The sequence below is a fragment of the Myxine glutinosa genome, chromosome 7 (genome assembly GCF_964187855.1).
Source record: "Myxine glutinosa chromosome 7, kmMyxGlut1.1, whole genome shotgun sequence".
NCBI classification, from domain to species: domain Eukaryota; kingdom Metazoa; phylum Chordata; class Myxini; order Myxiniformes; family Myxinidae; genus Myxine; species Myxine glutinosa.
This window is the reverse complement of record NC_136267.1, coordinates 131285059-131308532: the sequence shown is the minus strand read 5'-3', so window position 1 is coordinate 131308532 and position 23474 is coordinate 131285059. Positions and strand designations below refer to the sequence as shown.

The window sequence follows — 23474 nt, the reverse complement described above, 5'->3', positions numbered from 1 at the left end:
TAATGAGCAATGTCATAATAATAGCAACTGAGAACAGAGATGGTTTCCAGGTGTAGTTTTATTTGCTCAAGAAAAATGTTAACTCATGCTACTTTGTGTTTGTTTCCGATGTTGATCACTGGAAATTTCTTTGGAAGTTTTGAACTTTTGATGTTGACGATGTATATATTCAGGAGAAATTGTGAAAACTGTTTTATTGTTTCTCCGTAGCAAAAGTTGAAGTTAAATTCTAACAAGATGTCTCACTGGATGATCACCCCAGTTATTGAAGTACACTCCAGTAACTGTGGATCAAATTTGGGATTTGACTTTTGAACACTACTTCAATGCCATTGACTCCAACAACCTTAACAAAACTTTTACGAGTATCTTCTATCTATATCTATATTCTATATTATTATTATTTATTATTCATTTTTATTTTTTTTTATTTTTTATATCTATCTATCTATCTACATATATAAAAGAAAGTTTTTGTTTGTTCGTTTGTTTGTTTGTCTGCACGCGCTAAGCTCCTGAACGGTGAAAGATAGGAGGAAACCTCTAAAACAGAAAATGTCGGGTCGGTCCCCAGGAAGGTTATAGGCTAGGTGGTGAGGCCGGTCGAGGCCACCTCGGCCGGGCTGGGCCCATTTCGCAATTAAAAGCTGAGCTGAATTACAGTAGTCAGTCTTCTACGGCTGCGAGTAAAAGCTGAATTATAGTAGTAAATTCATTCAAAAAGAACCAAAAATGTCGGGATGGCCCCGGGAAGGTTATAGGCTCGGTGGCGAGGCCGGTCAAGGCCGCCTCGGCCGGGCTAGGCCCATTTCGCAATTAAAAGGTGAGCTGAATTATAGTAGTCAATCTTCTACGGCCGCGAGTAAAAGCTGAATTATAGTAGTAAATTCATTCAAAAAGAACCCGGGCAACGCCGGGTGCATTCGACTAGTATTCAGGCAAATTTTTCGGTATTCAGGGTCTTTTTGAGCCTCGGGGCCTTGAAGGGTATTTTGGGTCTTTGGAGTGTTTTGGGTCTCAGGGTATTTTTGGGTCTTCAGGGGTCTTGGTGGTCTGAAGGGTCTTGGGGGAATTAAAGGGTCGTCATAGGTCTGAGGGGTCTCAGCAGTCTTAAAGCAACTAAGAGGGTTAATTAAGAAGGTGGTTATTTTATTTGAAGAAGAAGAAGACGTTTTCGTCGCATATAAACATAATGACAAACATAACGACATACATAACGACATACATAACCATATACGTTTGCTCTATTATAATAACTAGGGCATGCCCGTACTATATATAAGCTAGGACGTGCCCGTACGTGGGTGCCCGTTCCTTGCCAAAAAAAAAAAAAAAAAAAAAAATTTGTGTAGGGGTGTGTGTGTGTAAACATCCTAGGGCGTGCCCGTACGTGGGTGCAAAAAAACATGCGTGCAAACAACAACAAAAAAAAACTTTGAAACCACGTGGCAGTAACGACCACAGAACCCCCCCCCCCCCCCTCTATTTACATGAATGGTTTGGTCCATTCGCAACGACCACAGAACCCCCCCCTCTATTTACATGCAATGGTTTGGTCCAAAGCGAACGGCTTGCAGTGTTTGGTAAAGAAATCGCCATAGCTCGGTAAGTAATTGTCCGATTAATATGACACCTTGAAAAGGCACATCCTCGGGTCCCCAGCAATATACCTGGCAAGTTTCAAGTATATCGGACCTGTAGTTGTCGAGAAACAGCGGTCGCATACACACACACACACACACACACACACACACACACACAGACAGAGATTAGTGGAATTATAGATAGATAATAAAGATATGATATGATATGAATAAGGCTTACGATATCGAGTCATCGCTTGAACACCATCAATGGACTCCCCAATATTCGCTGTGTTCACGGTTTGAATTATGCTGAGGTAATGTGGAGGCGTTTCGTGGATATGAATAAGGCTTACGATATAGTGTCAGTGTACCCAGAGATAAAATGTCAAGTGTACCCAGAGATAAAATGTCGTGTACCCAGAGGTAAAATGTCAAGTGTACCCAGAGATAAAATGTTATGTACCCAGAGGTAAAATGTCAAGTGTACCCCAAAGTGATGTGAACTGAGTCGGCAAGCACGATATGTTCCTGGGTGTCATAAGTTATCCGCCGATTGCGTTTCACGTCATAACCAGTAAGGTCGAAAGAAAACGAAGCGTATCCCGAGGTGTGGGAAAATAACGTTAGGCGGGGACCAAACCTGAAAATGCTGGATACCAAAGCTGAAATTGGAAAAACAATCTGGCCTATTTTACTCCAGGGGGTCCCAGGATTACCCACCCAAAATATCGTTGCGATCGGTTCAGCCGTTTTTGTGGTACCTGAGAACGGATGGACGGACAGACAGACGGACATTTGGTGAATTATAGTAAGATGAAACACTTCACAATTATCGATATATTAACATTCTTCTTATTCAAGTATTGAAGCATCCACTGGGAAAGTCTCTTCCATCCACTCATATCTGCTCAACTAAACATTTCCACTACCTCTTTGTGAATTTTACCTTCCCACTTCTACTTGCAGACACTAGCAGAGCCAGCACCAATGTCATCATCAGTCGTGCTTTAGGTTATTGATTTGCTTGTTTTCACATGAGCCACATGAGCAAGCTTCTCCTCAAGAGACAAAGTGTTGCTTTTTTTCTCTTTCAAAAGACAAAGTGAAAATAGCATAAAGTCAAAGTCCACCAATGCCACTAAATGTGTTTAAGATATAGGCAAATAGATGTCGTGATTTCTATGTTCCAATCAAAGGCAAGGAAATACAGAGTGCATATATTACATGCTCTTGGAGTTAATGTCTCTGATTGGCCAAGTGGGGTTAATGTTGTATTCAGTAGCTCTATTGTGGGAATCTCATTTTTATGCATCCACTGATGAATTCGCCGGAGGCATTATGCTTTCGGGTTGTCTGTACATTCGCCTGTCTGTGCATCCATCCGTCCGTGCGTCCATCGGTCCTTGATAGGATTTCATTACCATGATAACTTAAGAATGGCTGAAGGGATCTAAGTCAAACAAGTATGTACATTGTACAAGTATATATAATGATGCAAATATGAACTGATTTGATTATAGGGTCAAGAGGTCAAAGGTCAGAGGTCCCTTTAGGTAAAAATTATGTTTCTGCACTAACTTGTGAACCAGTGATAAATATATAAATTTCTCAATATAATTATGATTTTGAGTTTCCATCCATAGGAGGTGTTACGTATCCACCCTTGCTCGCCAGCAGATTTGTCTGTATTGGTTATCACGTTAGAACGGCATTTATAGTTGTTTACCTCACGAGTGTTTGTAACATTGTATTTTGTTATATTAATGCTATAGTATTAGTTTGTGACTGGAATGATGCTGTTTAGAATTAAAATATAGAGAGATTGAGTTTGAAAGAGAATGAGTAAATGACATGAGGGTTTCCATCCGTGACATTCGCGGATTCACCATTTGCAGTTTCGTCATTTGCAGTTTCGCCATTGACCGCGTGCGTATAGAAATATTTAGCTGCAGTAATTTTTTTGCCCATGTCATCCACGAACCGGCTGTCCATGCTTGACATTCGACTGAAGGTGGCACCCGAATGTGGTATTTATTGGTTCAGGGTTTGGCATTCGCATTTCCACATTGTCTGTTTGCATCTGGCCTCCCACCGGTCCATACCATGGGTACCTAGCTAGTAAATAATAAGGCAATCAACGTGATCATAATATTCAAGCAGAATAGGGTATTTTAAAAAATAAAAAAAAACCTTTAGAGGCCATTTTTCCCCGCAATGCGGGGGTTGGCCTTTTTCAGGGACCGTGGTTGTTGTTGTTTTTTGTCCCCTTTTTGAAGCAATGTTTTATGGCCGGATGCCATTCCTGCCGCCAACCCTTTTTGTCGCCTTTTTACGACAAGCAGGGAATTACCAGTGAACTGGTACTCAAAAGCAGAATAGGGTATGTTGTATTGTATTGTGTAGGACCTATTGCACAGGCAAGGCCAGGTGGAGAACTGGTGGCCTCGAAAACGCACAGAAACAGCACTATACAGGACGTAATGGACGCATGGAAAGCGCCACAAGCAGGTATAGCAGTTCTGCTCAGGGTTTGCAAATGACCGTGGGATAAGCGCCATTGTGTGCTGCTGGGGGGGGGGGGGGTGGGTTAGTGGGGTTGCGGGGAGGGGGGATATAGATGGGGGCAGGGCGGACGTTGTGGCAGAGTGCTTCCTTCCTCTTTATTGAATTAAAATAAAACTTCCAAAGTGTAAGGTTATAGTATAGGTTCTATTGCATCTGCATGACATCTCTGTTTTCAATGGAATGTTCCTTTCACATCTCGGATGCACAATAATCTATGCAAAAGATGTTCCTTAGCAGCCACACAATGGTAGTTTCCCTTCATAGTAGAAGAGGGCTGTTTGCATGTGATATGGGACCTGAAAATGTGAATTTGTTTAAGGGCGGGAGCTGCTGCCCAAAATCCCATTCTTAAATAGCCAGCAGTTTTGAGGGATATACAAGAAAAGGAAACCTCTTGCTACTCGTATTTATAACAAGGGGCAGTCAATAAGTAACCTTCACATATTTTTCACAACTTGTTTATTGTATGTGCATGTGTGAGAACTGTGTTATTTTTCAACATAATCTCCATTGCGTTCAATGCATTTTTTCCAGCGCTTTACTAAGGCCTGGATTCCTCTAGAAAAATATATATTTTGGCTGCTTGTGTAGCCATTCGTGTACCGCCTATTGGACCTCTTCGTCGGATCGGAAAGTGGTTCCACCAAGCACCTCTTTAAGTGGCCCAAAGATGTGGTAATCCAAAGGGGCGAGGTCTGGCGAGTCGGGTGGATGAGGAAGACACTCAAAATGCAGGTCCTCGATTGTTGCAGCTGTAGAGCGGGCAGTATGGGGCCGAGCATTGTCATGCTGCAGCAAAACACTGGTAGTGAGTAGTCCATGACGTTTTGATCTGATTGCTGCTTTCAGATGATTTTTAAGGAGGTCGCAGTATGATGCACTGGTGACTGTGGTCCCTCTGGGCATGTAATGCTCTACAAGTGGGCCTCGGCTATCCCAGAAGAGCGTCAGCATCACTTTTTCCAGCGGACAGCTGTGTGCGGAATTTTTTGGGCTTCGGTGAAGTTGAATGGCGCCACTCTTTGCTTGCCCTCTTCGTTTCTGGCTGAAAGTAGTGGACACAGCTTACATCCCCAGTCACTAAATGCTGTACGAAGGCGTCGCCTTCTGTTTCGTAACATCGCAGAAGTTCTTCACATGCATCCACTCTCCGTTCTTTCAGTTCGGATGTGAGTTGTCTTGGCACGCACCTTGCAGACACTTTGCGGAACCACAGCACGTTGTGAATGATATGGTGTGCTGAACCATGACTATTGTTCAATTCGGAGACCACTTCATCCAGCGTAATGCACCAGTTTTCCCTTAGCACGTGCGAAACTCCTGCAACCATTTCTGGTGTGTCGGCTGTGTGAGACCGGCCCGAGCGAGCAGCCTCTTCCACACTGGACGCTCCACTTTTAAACTTCCTGTCCCAGTCGTACACCTGCTGCAGCGATAAACATGCGTCACCATGTTGCATCTTCATTCTGCGATGTATTTCACTGGAATTCATACCCTCACTTCCCAAGAAACAGATGACAAAACGTTGCTCCTCCCTGCTGCATGCTTCTCAGGGAGCCGCCATCTTGGAACTGCTCTACTGACGTCACACGCTCAATGTTGCCAGATCTAAAACAGGCAAAACATGACTCTTACCCATATATATAACATGTATCGTCTACAACTACACACATTACATTCTAGAATTTATATCGCGATTTTAAGGTTACTTATTGACTGGCCCTCGTAGGTTTCAGGAGTTTGGAATTTGGACAGGGCGCCAGTGATGACGCACCCCTCTTCGGAATATTCAAGAAAGATACCGTGGGATCTTTAAAGTCTACTAATGGCAGGTGCTGTTAGATGGGTCCTCTGGCTGAAGGGTCCTCTGGCTGAACGGCCTGCTGATTGATGGCACACACATTGATTGATGATTTAACCCTCTGGATGTGAAACTTCAGTGTGGCAACTTAAAGATCGGTCGAGATTTGAACCCATGTTAAACAGCTCGAAGGCAAGTGTGTAGAAATACAGGCCATCCTGTCAGACATCTACTTTTTTATAAGCATTAAAAAAATTATATAGGCAGAGAAAAAAGAAAACTAACATCATTTGCTTTTTGTTGGTGTTCTAATTTTTTGGATATTGCACAAAGACAACATACGACAGATTGTATGGTAAGTTTGTCACGTGTAACGTTGTAAAATTTGCATTTGAAATGTGAAAAATTGAACTTCATAATGGAGAAAAGTAATCACCAAACAACATTAGTGTATGGTCTTTGAGCCTGGGCTCAACATTTCGGATATATATATATATATATATACCAAATTGTCTGGAATCATGTGATTGCCAGAATGCCAGATTCCCAGCTAAATGTTATTTTAGGATACATCTTTAAAGCTTGGTCAGTTCATTCATGATACCATTTTTGAGTCTGAAATTTATTGTCCTTTTTTTCTTGTTGCTTTTTTGTATGCTAAGTCGAGGCTCGTGAAAGAGCTAACAAATATAACATATAATAAGGGGAGTGGGAGACAAGTGTGGAAGAGAGTGGAAAGCACAGCAACATTTGGGAACAAGGACATCAGGAGATCTGTGGAAGAGAGAGGGCTGTGGCAGGGTACACGGGATAAACAAGATAAACTACAAGGACTTTCAGGAAAGAAAACGGAATTTGAAGAAGGTGGATTTAGGGTGGATTAACGGGGGTAGAATAGATTAAGGTTTTGGATGGGGGAAGATATAATCAACCCTTGTGGGCTTATCAAGATTCAGGACAGAAAATAATTGTACGCCATGTTCTGTGGGACATTTTCTGAAGCATTTGTGGAGTGATCCGATTAAAAGGAAGTCATACTGCTTGGTTAAGGTCTTCAGTGGTTTTGTAGCTCTGCTGTGCAACAATCTCTTTCATGAAGCCCCCAAAGAGAATTACGGCTTGTCAACAGGTGTGGGCTTCGAGGTGGCCAGTCAAGTGGAGCGCACCTCCATTGTTTTCCCTGATTGTGGAGGTTCATGAACCCAGACACTGACAACAATCTGTTGTTCAATGGTGTAATTGCATTTAGAACCCATGGTTGCATTAACTCAATCTATAAAAAGCGAAAAAGGAAACAAATTAACCCTCTGCACACAAAAGCATTGTCACAATTTTTTAAGGGGTGACAAAACATTGTGGCGATCCTGTAGTCTCCAATGCATTCTGTGATGGCGTGCTTCTGCCGTGACATTGTCTCTTGTGGATAGAAAGATAATTCTTTCATTTTAGTACCGAGTTGCGATGTCACGACTGTTTTGCTAGCTCTGAGTTGTACTGAGTTGTCTTCAATGGTTCATGGCTATTTGTTCCTTTGATATACTTTGTCTGTCACTGATAAAATATGCATGTTCTGTCAAACACGATGTATGAGCATCGTGCCCCTTGCCTCAAAAAGCACTCGGGCCACCTGCAGAACTTTGTTGGTTTTTGCCAGCCTGGTCAGTAACTTTTTATGAGTGAATTCAGTTTCTGTGATGCTGTATATTTGGAGCAAGCTTGACAATCAGCTCAAATAGTCTCACTGCTGCAGCTTCACAAAGTGTTATTCACAAATGGTGGACTTGAGGATTGGTCAGCTCATTCAGAGGCGACTCCTTACTACATATAATGCAGAGTTCACAATCGATATTTTTTACGCCGTAGCCCATTGGGCAGAGTCGTCTAGAACAGTGTTTGTCCGTCTGTATGTATGTATGTATGCATGTATGTATATTTGTATGTATGTCCCCTCAAACGTATACCAATCAGAGCTGAGGATCTGGTCACATGACAGGGTGATGTGATTACGTCTGATGTCATTACGTCGGTGCGGCGGCTGACTCTCCACACACCGCCATTTTGATTTATATGCCATTCATGCCGAACATATCGTCGAACCTGTCATGTATCACAATCGCCATGCTCTACCTTTTCGTTTTTCATTCAGTGTGAAACACAAACAAACTGATTGTTAAAATGACCATCAAATATCGAAAGCATCGGCGTTACGTCTCTTCCAACAATACGGTACGTACAGGCTTTAGGCGTTATGCCTCATCTTCCACTTCTGACAAATTAAGCCCAGGTTTCTTAATACAGTGGTATCGTTTCAGTACTATCGTTTTCGTAATAATAATAATATTGTAGTAAATATAACCAAAACACTTTAATCCCAATGTCGTGAATGGAAAGTTGATGGATTGAAGCGGTGTAAAAGCGGAAGTAAGGAATTCTCCTCGGTTTAAAAAAAAACAATATAATTTTCATAATAATAATGTAATGTTATTATTATAGTAAATATAATCGTAACACTAATCCCTTTGTAGTGACTGCAACGTTACTGGAGGTTAAATATCTATCTTAAAGCGCGGCGTTACGCGCGCTGCTTGTGAGCAAGGAGGAAGCGGACAAGCGGTAACATACAAACGTCTTTATTGTAAGACTACACTGTAACACTGTACCGCTCCGGGCTGGGCGCCCGGTGTATACCATGAGGCCACGCCTACCCCTCGGACGTGGCCACCGCCCACTTGGTGCGTGGAATGATGTCACCACGCCAGTGGGCTTTTGTGTCCGCCACACGCGCCCCCCCAGAATTCCCGCGCACCTGGAGGGCCAGTTTGCGGGGCAGACGAATGACCCGGCCGAAGCGCCCCCTGGCGATCGGCGGCGTCCGGGGTGCAGGGATGCCAGGTGGGATGCCCCTGGCTGCTCCTGGGATGGGTGCAGGACCGGGGGGCGGCGTGGCGGCGGAGCTGGGCGGTGCCGGGGGTCCGCCCGCAGGAGGGCGGCCCCGACGTGGGGGTCGGGCCACTGGCGGTGGATGGTCCACATCGAGGTGGGCCGGCTTGAGGCGGTCTACCGAAACGCGGTCAGGAGTACCGCCGATGTCCAGGGTGAAGTGCTTCGCCCCGGTCTCCAGCACGCGGAAAGGCCCGTCGTACGGGGGCCGCAGTGGTGTCCGATGGGCATCGTGGCGGACGAAGACGTACTCCGCCGTGCGAAGCTCCGGGGCGACGTGCGTCGGTGGGTGCCCGTGGCATGCCGTTGGCACCGGGGCGAACCTCTGGGCGGTCTCCTGCAGAGCGGAGCGCTGCTGTGCCGCGGACCATGGTGCCGTGGAGTCGGGGAGGAACTCGCCCGGCACCCGCAGCGGTTGCCCGAAGACCAACTCCGCCGCGGATGCGCGCAGGTCCTCCTTGGGCGCCGTCCGGAGGCCCAGCAGGACCCAGGGGAGCCTGTCGACCCAGCCGCCGTCGCGGAGGGTGGCCCGGAGCGCGGCCTTCAATGAGCGGTGAAATCGCTCACACAGGCCGTTGGCCTGGGGGTGGTAGGCCGTGGTTCGGTGCAGCCGGACCCCGAGCCCCTGCGCAACCGCCCCCCAGAGCTCCGAGGTGAACTGGGGGCCGCGGTCGGATGCGATGTCTGAGGGGGCGCCGAACCGGGCGACCCAGGTGGCGATGAAAGCCTGCGCGACATCGGCCGCCGTTGTCGACGCCAAGGGCACGGCCTCCGGCCACCGGGTGGTGCGGTCCACCATGGTGAGGACGTGGGTGAAACCCCGCGAGGGGGGCAGAGGTCCCACCAGGTCCACGTGGACGTGGTCAAACCGGCGTTCCGGCACCGTGAACGGGGCCAACGGGGCCTGGGTGTGCCGGTGCACCTTGGCGCGCTGGCACGCGAGGCATGTCCTGGCCCAGCCGCGGACGGCCTTCCGGAGGCCCTCGCGCCCGGGTGGGACAGGCCGTGGATGGCGTCAAACACCTGGCGCTGCCAGCCCGCGGGCACAATGGGGCGAGGACGCCCGAGGGAGACGTCGCACAAGAGGGCCGCGCCCGCGCCGTCGAACGGCACCTCGGTGACGCGGAGGCCCGTGACGGCGGTCCGCAAGGCCTGGACGTCGGGGTCAGCGGCCTGGTCCGCTGCCATCCGGGCATAGTCGATGCCGAGGTGGACTGCGTGGGCGACGGCCCGGGAAAGGCAATCCGCCACCGGGTTGTCCTTCCCCGCGACGTGCTGGATGTCCGTCGTGTACTCGGACACGGCCGAGAGGTGACGCTGCTGCCGGGCCGACCACGGCTCGGTGACCTTGCCCATCGCGAAGATCAGCGGCTTGTGGTCGACGAAGGCAGTGAACGCCCGGCCCTCGAGCAGATGGCGGAAGTGCCTGACCGCCAAGTGAAGTCCGAGCAACTCGCGGTCGAAGGTACTGTAACGGCGTTCGGGCGGGCGAAGCTGCCGGCTAAAGAACGCCAGCGGTTGCCAAGCTCCACGCACCCATTGCTCGTGCACCGCGCCCACCGCGTAGTCCGAGGCATCGGTGGTGAGGGCGATCGGTGCATCGGGCGCCGGGTGCGCGAGCATGGTGGCGTTAGCCAAGGCGAGCTTCGCGCCCGTGAACGCCGTGTCCATCTGCTCGGTCCAGGTAACGTCGCCTTTGCCCGGCTTACCTCGGAGAGCTTCGTGCAGGGGGCGCAGGAGCTGGGCGATACGGGGCAGGAACCGATGGTAAAAGTTCACCATGCCCAGGAACTCCTGCAGCCCTCTGATCGTGCGGGGGCGCGGAAACCCCTTCACCGCCTCCACCTTGGCCGGCAGGGGGACGGCTCCGTGCCTGGTGACACGGTGCCCCAGAAAATCGATTGTGGCGGCGCCGAACCGGCACTTTGCGGGGTTCACAATCAGGCCATGCTGGCCCAGGCGTTCGAAGAGCGTGCGGAGGTGGCGTAGGTGCTCTTCGCGGGACGCGCTGGCGACGAGGATATCGTCCAGGTAGACGTAGACAAAATCCAAGTCGCGCAGGACGCTGTCCATCAGTCGCTGGAACGCCTGAGCCGCATTCTTCAGACCGAAGGGCATGCGCAGGAACTCGAAGAGTCCGAATGGCGTGATGACCGCCGTCTTCGGGACGTCCTCCGGCCTGACGGGGACCTGATGGTAGCCGCGTATGAGGTCCACCTTCGAGAAGAAGGACCTGCCCGCCAAACGGGCGGAAAAGTCCTGAATGTGGGGGACGGGGTAGCGGTCGGGAGTCGTGGCGTCATTGAGACGGCGATAGTCCCCGCACGGTCGCCATCCCCCACCGGGCTTCGGCACGATGTGCAGCGGCGACGCCCAAGCGCTCTCTGAGCGCCGAACGATGCCGAGTCGCTCCAGGGTAGCAAACTCCGCTTTTGCCACCGCCAGCTTCGTCGGCTCGAGGCGGCGTGCCCGGGCGTAGACCGGTGGCCCGACGGTGGGGATGTGATGGGCCACCCCGTGCTTGACGGCCCCCGCCGAGAAGGTGGGCCGCGTGAGGGCCGGGAAGCCGGCGAGGAGGCGGGTGAATGCGTCCGCTGCCGGAAGCGTACAGACCAACGTGGCCGGAACCGAATCGTTCGGCAAGCCGCTTGGCAAGCCGCTCGTTGAGCTGGGCAACGCACATGCGAGCGAGCTGAACGTCTCGGCCTGGACAAGCCGTCTGCGCTTGACGTCGACCAGGAGCCCATTAGCGCACAGGAAGTCCGCGCCAAGCAGTGCCATGGGCACGTCGGCGGTGACGAACGTCCATCGGAAAACCTGCCCTCCAAACCGCAGAGAGAGGCATCGTTTTCCGTACGTACGGATGGGCGTCCCGTTCGCGGCAAGCAGCGCGGGGCCCCCACCCGCGGCGTGCTTGTCTGACGTGCCGGCGGGAATGACACTCACCTGTGCTCCCGTGTCGCACAGGTAACGGCGCCCGGAGAAGGTGTCCGTTATGAACAGCAGGCTGCTCGAACGGCCGGCGCTCATCGCCACAATGGAGCGCCGGCCCGGGCGTTTCCCGACCCGTCGAAGGAGCACGGCGGATGACACCGCCGAGCTTCGTGGCCGAACTTGGCGTGGAACCAGCACCAGGTGGTGGAGCCGGAGGAGCGCGGCTGGCTCCGCCAGGCCGGTGGAGTCGACGGGTTTCCCCGCGGTGGCGGTTTTCGCCGCGGCGGTGGGCGGGGCGTGGCGGCGTTCACGAGGTGCGTATCAGCATGCTGCTGAAACGCAGCGTGCTGTAGAAGCTGATGCTGTGGAACAGCAGCAGCAGCGTCGGAGGCCGTGACGGCCACGCCAACGCTCGCCCGCGTGTCCGAAGCGGCAAAGTACTTGTCCGCCTCGGCCGCCAATTGCCGGGGTTCCGTTAGCCCGGTCCCGGCCAACGCGAGGCGAACCTGCGCTGGAAGTTGGCGACGGAAAAGCGCCCGGAATAGCGAACCGGGGGCTTCGTCGCCCAACAGTGACAGCATATGGTCCATTCGGACCGACGGGCGCGTCTCACCGAGCTCGGGGAGGTCCAGGAGGCGATCGGCCCGTGCGTCATCCGTGAGGCCGAACGTGGCTAGGAGTAGCCGCTTGAGCGCCTCGTACTTGTGGCCGTCCGGTGGGTGGCGAAGGACGGACACAACTCGAGCGGCCGTGCCGGGCCCGAGGGAGGCGACGACATGGCAGTAGCGCAGGTCGTCATTGGTGAGGCGCCGAAGCTGAAATTGGGCTTCGGCTTGAACGAACCAGACCTCGGCCTGGGCCTCCCAAAATTCGGGAAGTTTAATCGCCATTGACTTGTCGTTGGCCATTGCAATGGCTTCGTGTTCGGAAGGATCGCTACGGCAGATCCAACGTCGAGGGTCACCAGTAAAGCGCGGCGTTACGCGCGCTGCTTGTGAGCAAGGAGGAAGCGGACAAGCGGTAACATACAAACGTCTTTATTGTAAGACTACACTGTAACACTGTACCGCTCCGGGCTGGGCGCCCGGTGTATACCATGAGGCCACGCCTACCCCTCGGACGTGGCCACCGCCCACTTGGTGCGTGGAATGATGTCACCACGCCAGTGGGCTTTTGTGTCCGCCACAATCTCATATTTATTAAAGGAGCGGAAGTTTTGTGTCCGGCCGTCATGCTACGTCATTACGTACATGATGTCATTACGGCGTAAACACCCGCTCACTTCGAGAGCTGCAGAAAGGGTCATTCCTCTTTGGGGTATATAGATTACAGTCGATCTATGGTCGCGTCTCAAGAACATTGGGTGTGTGTTCATTTACCAAGTTTCTTGTGGAGAGATCGCCAAGTGGTTTAAGCATTCGAGCAAGCACTCCATTCAAAACCGTTAAGGAACGGCTGGCTTGGCAAGCGCTAGCTAGCTGCTTGGCAAATGAGCACACCTCCAACCTTTGTGGGGTATATAGATTACAGTAGATCTTCCTACATATATGACATTTTTACTTATTGACAAATCATTAATATGAAGTCCATTCGACTATATATCTTTACTCTCTCCTGGGTGCTGCCATTGTTTTTGCTGCCATTTTTTGAAGGCTCCAGTGACAGACTATATATAGGTATTGATGATATTCTGCAAGAAAATGGTGCAAAAATTACACTAATAGACTTTTTAGAACACGTTATCTAGTCTGGACCTTAACACATTGGGCCGAATTTACAAAAGGCGTTCAGCGAGCGTTTTGCGAACACACACCTAACCCTTAAACGCTTAAAAAAAAAAAAAAATTGTATGTGCACAGCGAATTACCCATTTAAATATCAAATTACGATTGGAGATTTACATTTGTAATAGTTGTGCGCTTATAAACAGCCGATTATGCTGCGAAACACCGCCCACATCTCCAACATCCAATTGTAATGATGCACTTGCATATATAATCAAAGCGCCACGGTTAGTTGTTGGAGGGGATTCAGCACATTGCTCCTCATTGTAGGTTGATCCAGGTCATCTTGCTTTCGATTCAGCAGCCAATGAAATTATTCCTTCGTGAGATCCATCCATCCCTCCTTCGAGTCATCCATCCCTCCTTCCACTCACTCAATCAATCTTTCCCTCCACTCATCCATCGATGATGGTTATTGAAACTTCTATCATGCTGTATGTTTGGGTTGTATACTACAGTATAAAATTAATCAGTGGCTATTTATGTATTATGTATGCAGATCTGGTGACGTTTTGCCACTCCATCCATGCCATCAGAGTGATTCTAAAGTTAACTTAAACTGCCAGGAAGTATATGAGAGCACAACTACAGTTCTAACTATACCAGTTTTGCCTAACACTTTTTTCAAGGCCTTAAACACGCCCTTGCCGAGACGTGTAAAGTTTTGTTATTACCCTCGCCAAAGGAGAGGGTATTGCATTTCAGTCCGTTTGTTACTTGCAAAATCGAAGATTTTTCAAGTATATTGGTCGGTTGTGTTTGTGACTCTGTTAGTTTGTCACCGGCCTACAGGTCACAATTTTCAACCGATCTTCACCAAACTTCACCAAGTGGTAGAGTTGGTCAAATGCCAGAAGCCTATTGTTTTTGGGGTCAATAGGTCAAAAGGTCAACATAGGCCAAAGGTCACCAACTTTGCTACATTTCTAAAATCCTCACTTTTCATCCGATTGACTTGAAATTTGAAGACCACTTGCATATCTGGTCATTGAATTCAACCACCAAGAATTTTTGAAGTCAACATAGGCCAAATGGTCAACATAGGCCAAATTTCTAAAATCCTCAATTTTCATCCAATTGACTTGACATTTGGAGAGGACTTGCACATCTGGTCACTGAATTCAACCACCAACTATTCTTGAGGTCAACATAGGCCAAATGGTCAACATAGGCCAAATTTCTAAAATCCTCAAATTTCATCCAATTGACTTGAAATTTGAAGAGGACTTGCATATCTGGTCACTGAATTCAACCACCAAGTACCTTTGAGGTCAACATAGGCCAAAAGGTCAGCATAGGCCAAATTTCTAAAATCCTCAATTTTCATCCAATTGACTTGAAATTTGAAGAGGACTTGCATATCTGGTCACTGAATTCAACCACAAACTATATTTGATGTCAACATAGGCCAAAAGGTCAACATAGGCCAAATGGTCAACATAGGCCAAATTTCTAAAATCCTCGATTTTCATCCGATTGACTTGAAATTTGAAGAGGACTTGCATATCTCGTCACTGAATTCAATCACAAATTATATTTTAGGTGAACATAGGCCAAAAGGTCAACATAGGCCAAATTTCTAAAATTCTCAATTTTCATCTGATTGACTTGAAATTTGAAGAGGACTTGCATATCTGGTCACTGAAGTCAACCACAAATTATATTTTAGGTGAACATAGGCCAAAAGGTCAACATAGGCCAAAAGGTCAACATGCACATTTCTAAAATCCTCATTTTTCATCTGAAAAATCGTCACTTTTCATCCTGTTGACCCGAGCTTTGATCAAGATTGTAAATTTTAATCTTCATGAAATGGACAATTTGCTGTATCAATGGTAAACTTTTGGGGGAGGGCGTATTTTGCAAGTATCGTGCTACGCATGACGTTTTCTTGTTTGTTTGTTTGTCCGCACAGAATAAATATGATTTTCTCTGCAACCGTTGGTCCGATTGACAGATTTTCAGCATAGGTACAACTCCTCTTGCAGAATTTTTTTTATGGGAATTATGATGTCATAGGTCACGTGGCATGGGCGGCATCTTGGAAAAAACGAAAAAAAATTTGCACCTCTACATCTCCGAAAGTGCTGCATAGAAAAAAATTGAGACATGGCTCATTGTAAAGGACTCTCCATGGGGAATAACATAAGTTAATGATGAATCATTGGAATCTCCCGCGATGAAGCTATCTCTGAGGGCCTTTCACTCACTCACCGCAGGCAGGTAGGTGGTCTTTCTGTCTTCTACCGACTCCTCTCCGGCCTTGCTCCCCCAGCTCTCTCTGTGCTCTGTCCCCCAAATATTCCTACAGGTCGCACAAGATCTGCCAGCCACCCTCTGATGGTTAAACTGCCGAAATCTCGGCTCTCTGCTCACCTTCACTCTTTCATTCCTCTTTTCTCCCGCCTCTGGAACAAACTCCCACACTCACTTCAATCACCCTCCTCCCTCCAGGTCTTCAAAACAGCTGTTCACCACCATCTCTTATCTTCCCCCATCCAAAACCTTGATCTTTTCTACCCCCACTAATTCACCCCAGATCCACCTTGTTTGAAATTCCAACTTCTTTCCTGGAAGTCTTGGCAGTGTCCATATGTTTTATACCTCTCCCACCCCCCCCCCCCCCTTCCCATGCCTCCCCCCCAAAGCCCTCTCCCTCCCACAGTTCTCTCGATGTCTCCATGTCTCTCGGTCCCTGCTCTCAAATGTTGTGTTTGTGTCCTTCCCCCTCTCTCCCCATCTTGTCTACCGCTCCCGATGTTATTTGTTTTGTGTGTCTGTTTGTCTTTCTGTGTGATTAATGTTCGCTCTTTCACGAGCCTCGAGCTTGTATACAAAAAAAAAAAAAAAAAAAAAAAAAAAAAAAGGAAAGGTTCCTCCGTTATGACGTCATAATTCGACAAGTACAAAAATTTCATCCGATCAAGATGAAATTTATTGAGCGTCATCTAGGGATAAATTGGTGGAGAAAAAAAAATAATTATGACGTCATCTTTCACATGGTTCGGCCGCCATGTTTGTTTTAACACAAAAGCCTTAAAATCACTAAAACACGTCCTGGCGAGGGTTTGCGATCTCTGATTGCTTTTTCTTGTTTAAATGCTTGTGATTCGGTTTTCATTGAGCATTTGATAAACACTCTTTGGTGATGGGCGATTAATTTCGAATGGGTAATAGTATCGCTTCTAGGGAAGGAAATAGGTGTGTTTAATCCTAGCATTATTCCATAGTGCATCTTCTAGCTGAGCTTAAATACACATACTGCATTTGAAAACTTAGGGGTAAAATTCAGAAGACTATTTTTTCCCCTCAAACATTCTATCCAAATTGCACACATTTGAAAATTGTAACAAATAATAAATTATATTCATCAATGGGTTGGCGTCAGGAAGGGCATCCGGCCGTAAAACTTTGCTTCAAAAAGGGGACCAAAAAACAACAACAACCACGGTTCCCGAAAAAGGCCAACCCCCGCTTTGCGGGGAAAAATGGCCTCTAAAGGTGGTTATTATTTTTATGTTTTTAATAGCTCTATAGTTCAGCTACACAATGCAACTTATTTGACTAATTATTAGGTCATCTCATCTCGATTCTTGAAGAGATGACCTTGTAAAATGGGTTGTGATGGCCGGATGTCTGTCCGTCCGTCCGTCCATTAACTTTTTGCTGTTTTTGCTACTTCTCCTTTATCACCCGCTGATTGTTCTGAAACTTGACGAATTAATACAAGACTGCATCCTGCACAATCGCTCAGGCTTCGGATCCCTACTAGTACCTTATTTATCCCTATTTGATAGGTTGATGACCAAATTGCGTATTCAATATGATGCATGTATATATACATGTATGTGCGGCCAGATGCTGGCAGGGTGGCCTGGATGTTTGCACACTCACCTCTAACCTGTCTAACCTGGAATCAAATCCTGACCCAGCTATAAATTGTCACCCCCGTATTCACAGACAAGCTGGATCATCAATGTGTGTGCCGTCCATCAAATGGATGTTAAATTGGGCGTCCTGTCTGCCGGCATCAGTTCGTGGACACCAGAGATGCCGCAGTGTCTTTTGCGGAGAATCGGCGAGCTATCTTTCGAACCCTGGCTAAATTCTAAATTCCTGCCCTCGCTACAAGTGGGAAGGCAATGGCAAACCATCCAGCGCAACCCATATAGTATATACGAGAATAAGACTTCTATATACAGTATATTCAGAATTTTGTTGAAATCTTCACTAACTTCGATGAAATTAAGACATTGTTTAAATATGGTTTGTTGAGAAAGGAAGGTAAGCTTGTAACCAAAATTGTCCAATCGTGGAAAACTTGCATGTCTATGTGATGGATTGCAGTAGGTTACCTGATATGGCTAAATTTCATTTATTTTTCCTTCACACTTGAAGGAATAGCATAGCTTGTCCTGCAACTGTGATGTTCCACTTTGATGATTTACAACCCCACTTTGGTACCTTCAGGCTCTTTCTTTTCAGCCCTCCTCCCTAACATCTATCCTGACACACAAAGGTTCTAAATGGACCATTGCGTTTGGGACACTGTAATTACCTCCACCACTGAAGGTGGATGGAGGTTATGTTTTCACCTCTGTCTGTTTGTTTGGTGGTTTGTCTGTGAAAAGAATATCCCAAAAAGTTTTGAACGGATTTGGACGAAATTTGGTGGACAGGTTGTGTGTGTATGACAAGAACGAATCGATTCAATTTTGGTGAAGATCCGAATCCAGATCCGGATACGATAATTAAAAATATATATTTAAGTAATGCTTCACCATTGATTGATAGGGCCAAAAATGATATATAGCATGATATTTCAAAAAGTTCTGCATGAGTTGGTTAGGTGATAAGAACAGGTCGATTCGATTTTGGTTCAGGTCCGAATCCAGATCTAGCCTATCGGTGGAATACAAAACGTAAGGTGTTCAGCCTGGCAAAGGTGTGCGCTCTACCGAGTGCCCTCCTAGTTTACATTTGCATCACTTATGTGGTGGTTGTCATTCACCTGGTCCTTGCACAGCAGGTCTCGTCTCAGAAAGCTTTTACCACTTCTTTACGCATTGTCTATTACAAACTGATGTCGTGGTTAAACTGCAATTAAACAGCAATGTGAATTATTTTTAAACGAAGTCAATTTTACCAATAACTAACAATTTATTGGTTCACAAAATTAATATAAACAAATTAAACAAAAATATGAAATTTAATAAAAGGTTTTGGGATGGCTCACAATCACAATTCCAGAAAGTTAAGACACAAGATAGGTATTACTGCATCACAACAAAGTCAAAAAACCTATGCAATGCCTGGACAAGTATCAGTATCATATGAAGCATCCCTGAGGTCAAAGGTCAAAGTCTGTTATATGTCTATAACTTGAGAACAGCTAAAGTGATCTAATTTAAACTTGGTACAGGTATGTATAATGATGTAAACATGAACTGATTAAATTTTGGGGTCAATATGTCAAAGGTCAGAGGTCATGTCAGGTAAAAATGTGAGAACTTGTGAACAGAAGAAGGGATTTAAATAAAAACTTGGTACAGGTATGTATAATGATGTAAACATGAACCGATTAAATTTTGGGGTCAATATGTCAAAGGTCAGAGGTCATGTCAGGTAAAAATGTGAGAACTTGTGAACAGAAGAAGGGATTTAAATAAAAACTTGGTACAGGTATGTATAATGATGTAAACATGAACTGATTAAATTTTGGGGACAAGATGTCAAAGGTCAGAGGTCATGTCAGGAAAAATATAATAACTTGAGAACAGCTGAATGGATTTAAATCAAACTTGGTACATGTAGTATAATGATGTAATGATGTGGGCGGAGGCATATTAGTCGACGTTGTGTGACGTCGAAGAGTGTCGTTCTAGTTTTGTTTACATTTTAAGCACTCACAACTGGCTTGGTCTTTGAGCACAACATGGAACCCCACAACCCTCTCCAATCACCAACACACCCAGTGATTGGCTAAAGATTGTCAATCCTATCTAATGAGCTGAGACATTTAATGTTCACATTGGACATGATACAGGTGGTTTAACATTTCTTCCCAATAAGTAAGTCTTCCATAATTTATTTCCTTCTTGAAGGCTTTATCAACAAGGAGCTCACAAGGAAGAAAAGTATTGTTTAGTTATCCCGTTGGCCTTGGAATGTACTGATTGGAGCAATATATGTGATTATCTGTTGAAGAATCAAGTTATCTTCCTGTTCTCTTCCTATTGTTGGCTATCATATCATACCGGAAGAAGAAACTTTAGAAAATGTGACCTCAACAGTGTTGTTAGCCTGTGCTAGCGAAGCGAAAAGCAGGGTTATGCATTCGGTCGTATACGTACGTGTGGCATGTCAGCATTTTAAAAATTCAATTTCTCGGCAACCGTTGGTCCGATTGACATGAAATTTTACCAGAGGAGCACCTCTGCCTGTATAATTTTATATTTATAATTATGACGTCATAGATCGCGTGGTACTGACGCCATCTTGGGAAAACGTTACACCTCTATATCTCCGAAACCACTCAATGGAAAAAAAATTTGAAACGGGGCTCATTGCCAAGTATTCCCCATGGGGAATAAGATATGTTAATGATGATGTCATCAGTGCTTTCGTTATGATGTCATAATTCGACAAGTATAACGCTTCATCCGATCAGTATGAATTTTTTTTTCTCTACAACTGTTGGTCTGATGGACACTAAATTTTCACCATAGGAGCACCTCCTACTGCATAATATTTTAATGATAACTATGATGTCATAGGTCACGTGCTACAGGCGCCATCTTGAAAAAACCGAAAAACGTTGCACCTCTATATCTCCAAAACCGCTCCATGGAAAAATTGAAACATGGCTTATTGTAAAGAACTCCACATGGGGAATAGGTGTTGTTAACAATAACGTCATTGGTGCCTTAATTACGACATCACATTTGACAGGGACAATGCTTTGTCTGATGAGTTTGAAATTTATTGAGCGTGACCTTCGCAACAATTATATTAGAGAATGTAAATGTATGATGTCATCGCTCACGTGATGTGGCAGCCATATTGGATAAAAGTTATTTTAAAAAACGTTCAATAACAGAAGAGTTGGCTTGCATCAAGTTGACTGCGCAGGGTAAGTATTCTATGAATACCATCTCGTTTTTGATAAGGCATCTCCTTCCAGTGTCAGAAAGAAACAACTGGGAGTGGATTAACTAATCTCTCATTTATATTGTTGATTTATCTCCAAGAAAATAAGTTTCTTTCGCTTCCTTTTATGTCCCATAATGTAATCATGGACGTTTTCTAATTAGGACTTTTCTTTTTTACATAGCTGTGTATCTTTCCTTTCCATCTAAAAGAGCTGTGCAAGGTAGCAAACCAAACTCGTGCACTTTGTGCATTGTATCGCATTAAAAGCGCAATATGTCACAAATTAATAGATAAATGCCAGTGAATTGAAGATTTATGCCAATCTCCATGCCTTCCTCTACTCGTATTATGCTGTGCTCTGTATACGTCATGAAAGTGAAATCCACATGGCATTAACATGAATGGTCAGCAGCAGGTTTTTTCCGAACTTGCATTACAAACCTCACTTATTTTGGCAATGCCTGTGTTCTGCAGAGTGGAGCACATGCCAGCTGAGTTGGCGGGCCTCATGTGGCCCAGGAATTCAGACTCGCCTTGCAGACTGTGTCCGCAGTGATGGTCGCTCGGTAGACCTGGAACTTTGTGAGCAGGTAGTACATGTACTTATATTTATTTAATAAATTCTGCCAAGTAATAATTGCATCCCCAATCTATTTATATAATGCGAACTGTGGTGTCTGCCTGTGCGTTCGGCTGTCTCCTATTTTGGGCAGTCGCTTCCCACGCTTCGTTTGAAAAACCCTGCATGCAAGCAAAGCTCATCACTCAACCAGAAGAAGATCATGTACCAAACGAGACATATTGTAAACATATAAGTACAATATGGAATCCGTTTTTTTTAACTATGTTAAGACACGACCTTTTATCGGTTTATCGGTTTTATATGGTTTATCACAAAGTTGAATAAAGCATGTAAGCATTGTTAACTAGAACGCCACTCAGTAGAGCGCATACTCTCGCCGTGGGTCAAGTGGGAATAGTACGATTTCACAAAAGTTTGAGGGAGTAGTTCAGTGACAACACAAGACAGACACTGCACAGATATATATTTAGAATATATAGAAGATAATGTTAAAAAAAAAAACAAGGCAATTTCACTTACATTTTTGGATACAGCGTTCAATTCCATATAGGTGAGTGTATTTTGAGGCATGTGTGACTTCAAATAAAATTGTAAGCCAGGAAAACGTTCGTTTCATTCCTTAGGGATACAACATGTAAAACTGGCCCAAACGTGAAAACAAAACTCGCTCATTTTAAGTCGTTCAAGCTAATGCGACCACTCATTCTTCTGGGAAGAATCCCGTGCACATGCTTGTCACACTTATAAGTCACCTGAGTCTTTATAAGTTCATCAAATACTGACACCGCGATTGACATTCGCTGAGGTTAATGTTGATATCTCTTCTGTGGTAAAAAAAAAAACCCCCCCAAAAAAACAGTTTTAAAGCATTATACGTATCAAACGATACATTTTATGAAACGGGAAAACCTAATACACACTTTGGTGGTTTTAAAATGACAGAATATGTCTTTATTAGAAAGAAAAAAAATGAACATTGAAGACGACGCTGCTAAAAAAAATACACCGCTCTAATGCATAACTACGAGTTTAAACTACATTTACAACAAATATGAAAACTATTTTCATATCACAATGTTAAATATAGAATATATAGAAGATAATGCTAAAAAAAAATGAGCCCTGTCTTCCAATGGTAAAAAATCCTTCAAAAAATTCCTGGATCCAGAATAATATCCTGAGCTGCACCAAAAACTAATCAATTCTTCTTTATCCCAAGGGCAATCATCCCACCTACTTTCATCCAAATCCGTTCAGAACTTTTCCAGATATCTTGTTCACAAACACACGAACACACACACACACGGACACGAGCGAATGCATTACTCCCTGGCGGGAGTAATAACAGTAGCCTATACTGAAAGTCTTTGAACAAAGGTTGCAGTGCAAGGCGATTATTTAATTAAAGAAAAACTTCCATTCAGCATTGTGACTTAAAAATAACGTTTAATAATCAACTTTAAAGAGGCTCAAAATAATGTTTAATTTAATATTTGGTGGACTCGATGGCGTAATTCATTAGAGTTAGAGCATCCTTCGTCAGTCGAGGAGGTTGGTGTTTTCAACCCTTGGCCAAGTCATTAGTTATACGAAAGACTTATAAAATAATGCATGTTGCTTCCTTGCTTGATGCTCAACATAAACAAAGGATAGAGCATGGACATATAGAGAAAGAGGGAGGGAGAGAGATGGGAGGGGGGATTGGGAGAAGGGACATTGGGGTGGGGAGAGGGAAGGGGAGTGGGAGAGAGAGAGAAGGGAATGAGAGAGGGGATGGAGGGACAGAGGGGAGCAGGGGGGAAAGAAGTTTCCTTCTGTATCCATCCTGTCCACTGCATTCCTCCCCAACGCTCATTGCTTGTCCAAGTCTCCCTCTATTTTGTCTTTCAACCGCACTGTTGGTGTCCCCCAACCCCTCTCTACTGTTCCCTTTGTCCGATGGCCTCCTGATATGTTCAGTGTTCTCGCTCTTCCATGAGCCCTGACCCTGGATACAAAAAACTGACAAGTTGGCAACCATTGCGCAGGCTTGACCGGCTGAATGGTCTCTTTTTGTGTTTGAAGTTTCTTGGAATCCCTCAAAGTGCGTTCAATTCTATTTTATTTTGTCTTTCTTCAAGTCTAATATA

General features: G+C 45.9%; 1 protein-coding gene across 1 annotated transcript in view; it reads left to right on the top strand.

The window, feature by feature from the left end:
* THSD7A (thrombospondin type 1 domain containing 7A) overlaps positions 1-23474 on the top strand; it is a 221924-nt gene that overhangs the window by 48900 nt on the left and 149550 nt on the right. Inside the window, exon 5 of the mRNA XM_078782738.1 lies at positions 21237-21352. Within this exon, the coding sequence (XP_078638864.1) occupies positions 21237-21352 (116 nt within the window). The remainder of the gene's footprint in view (positions 1-21236; positions 21353-23474) is intronic.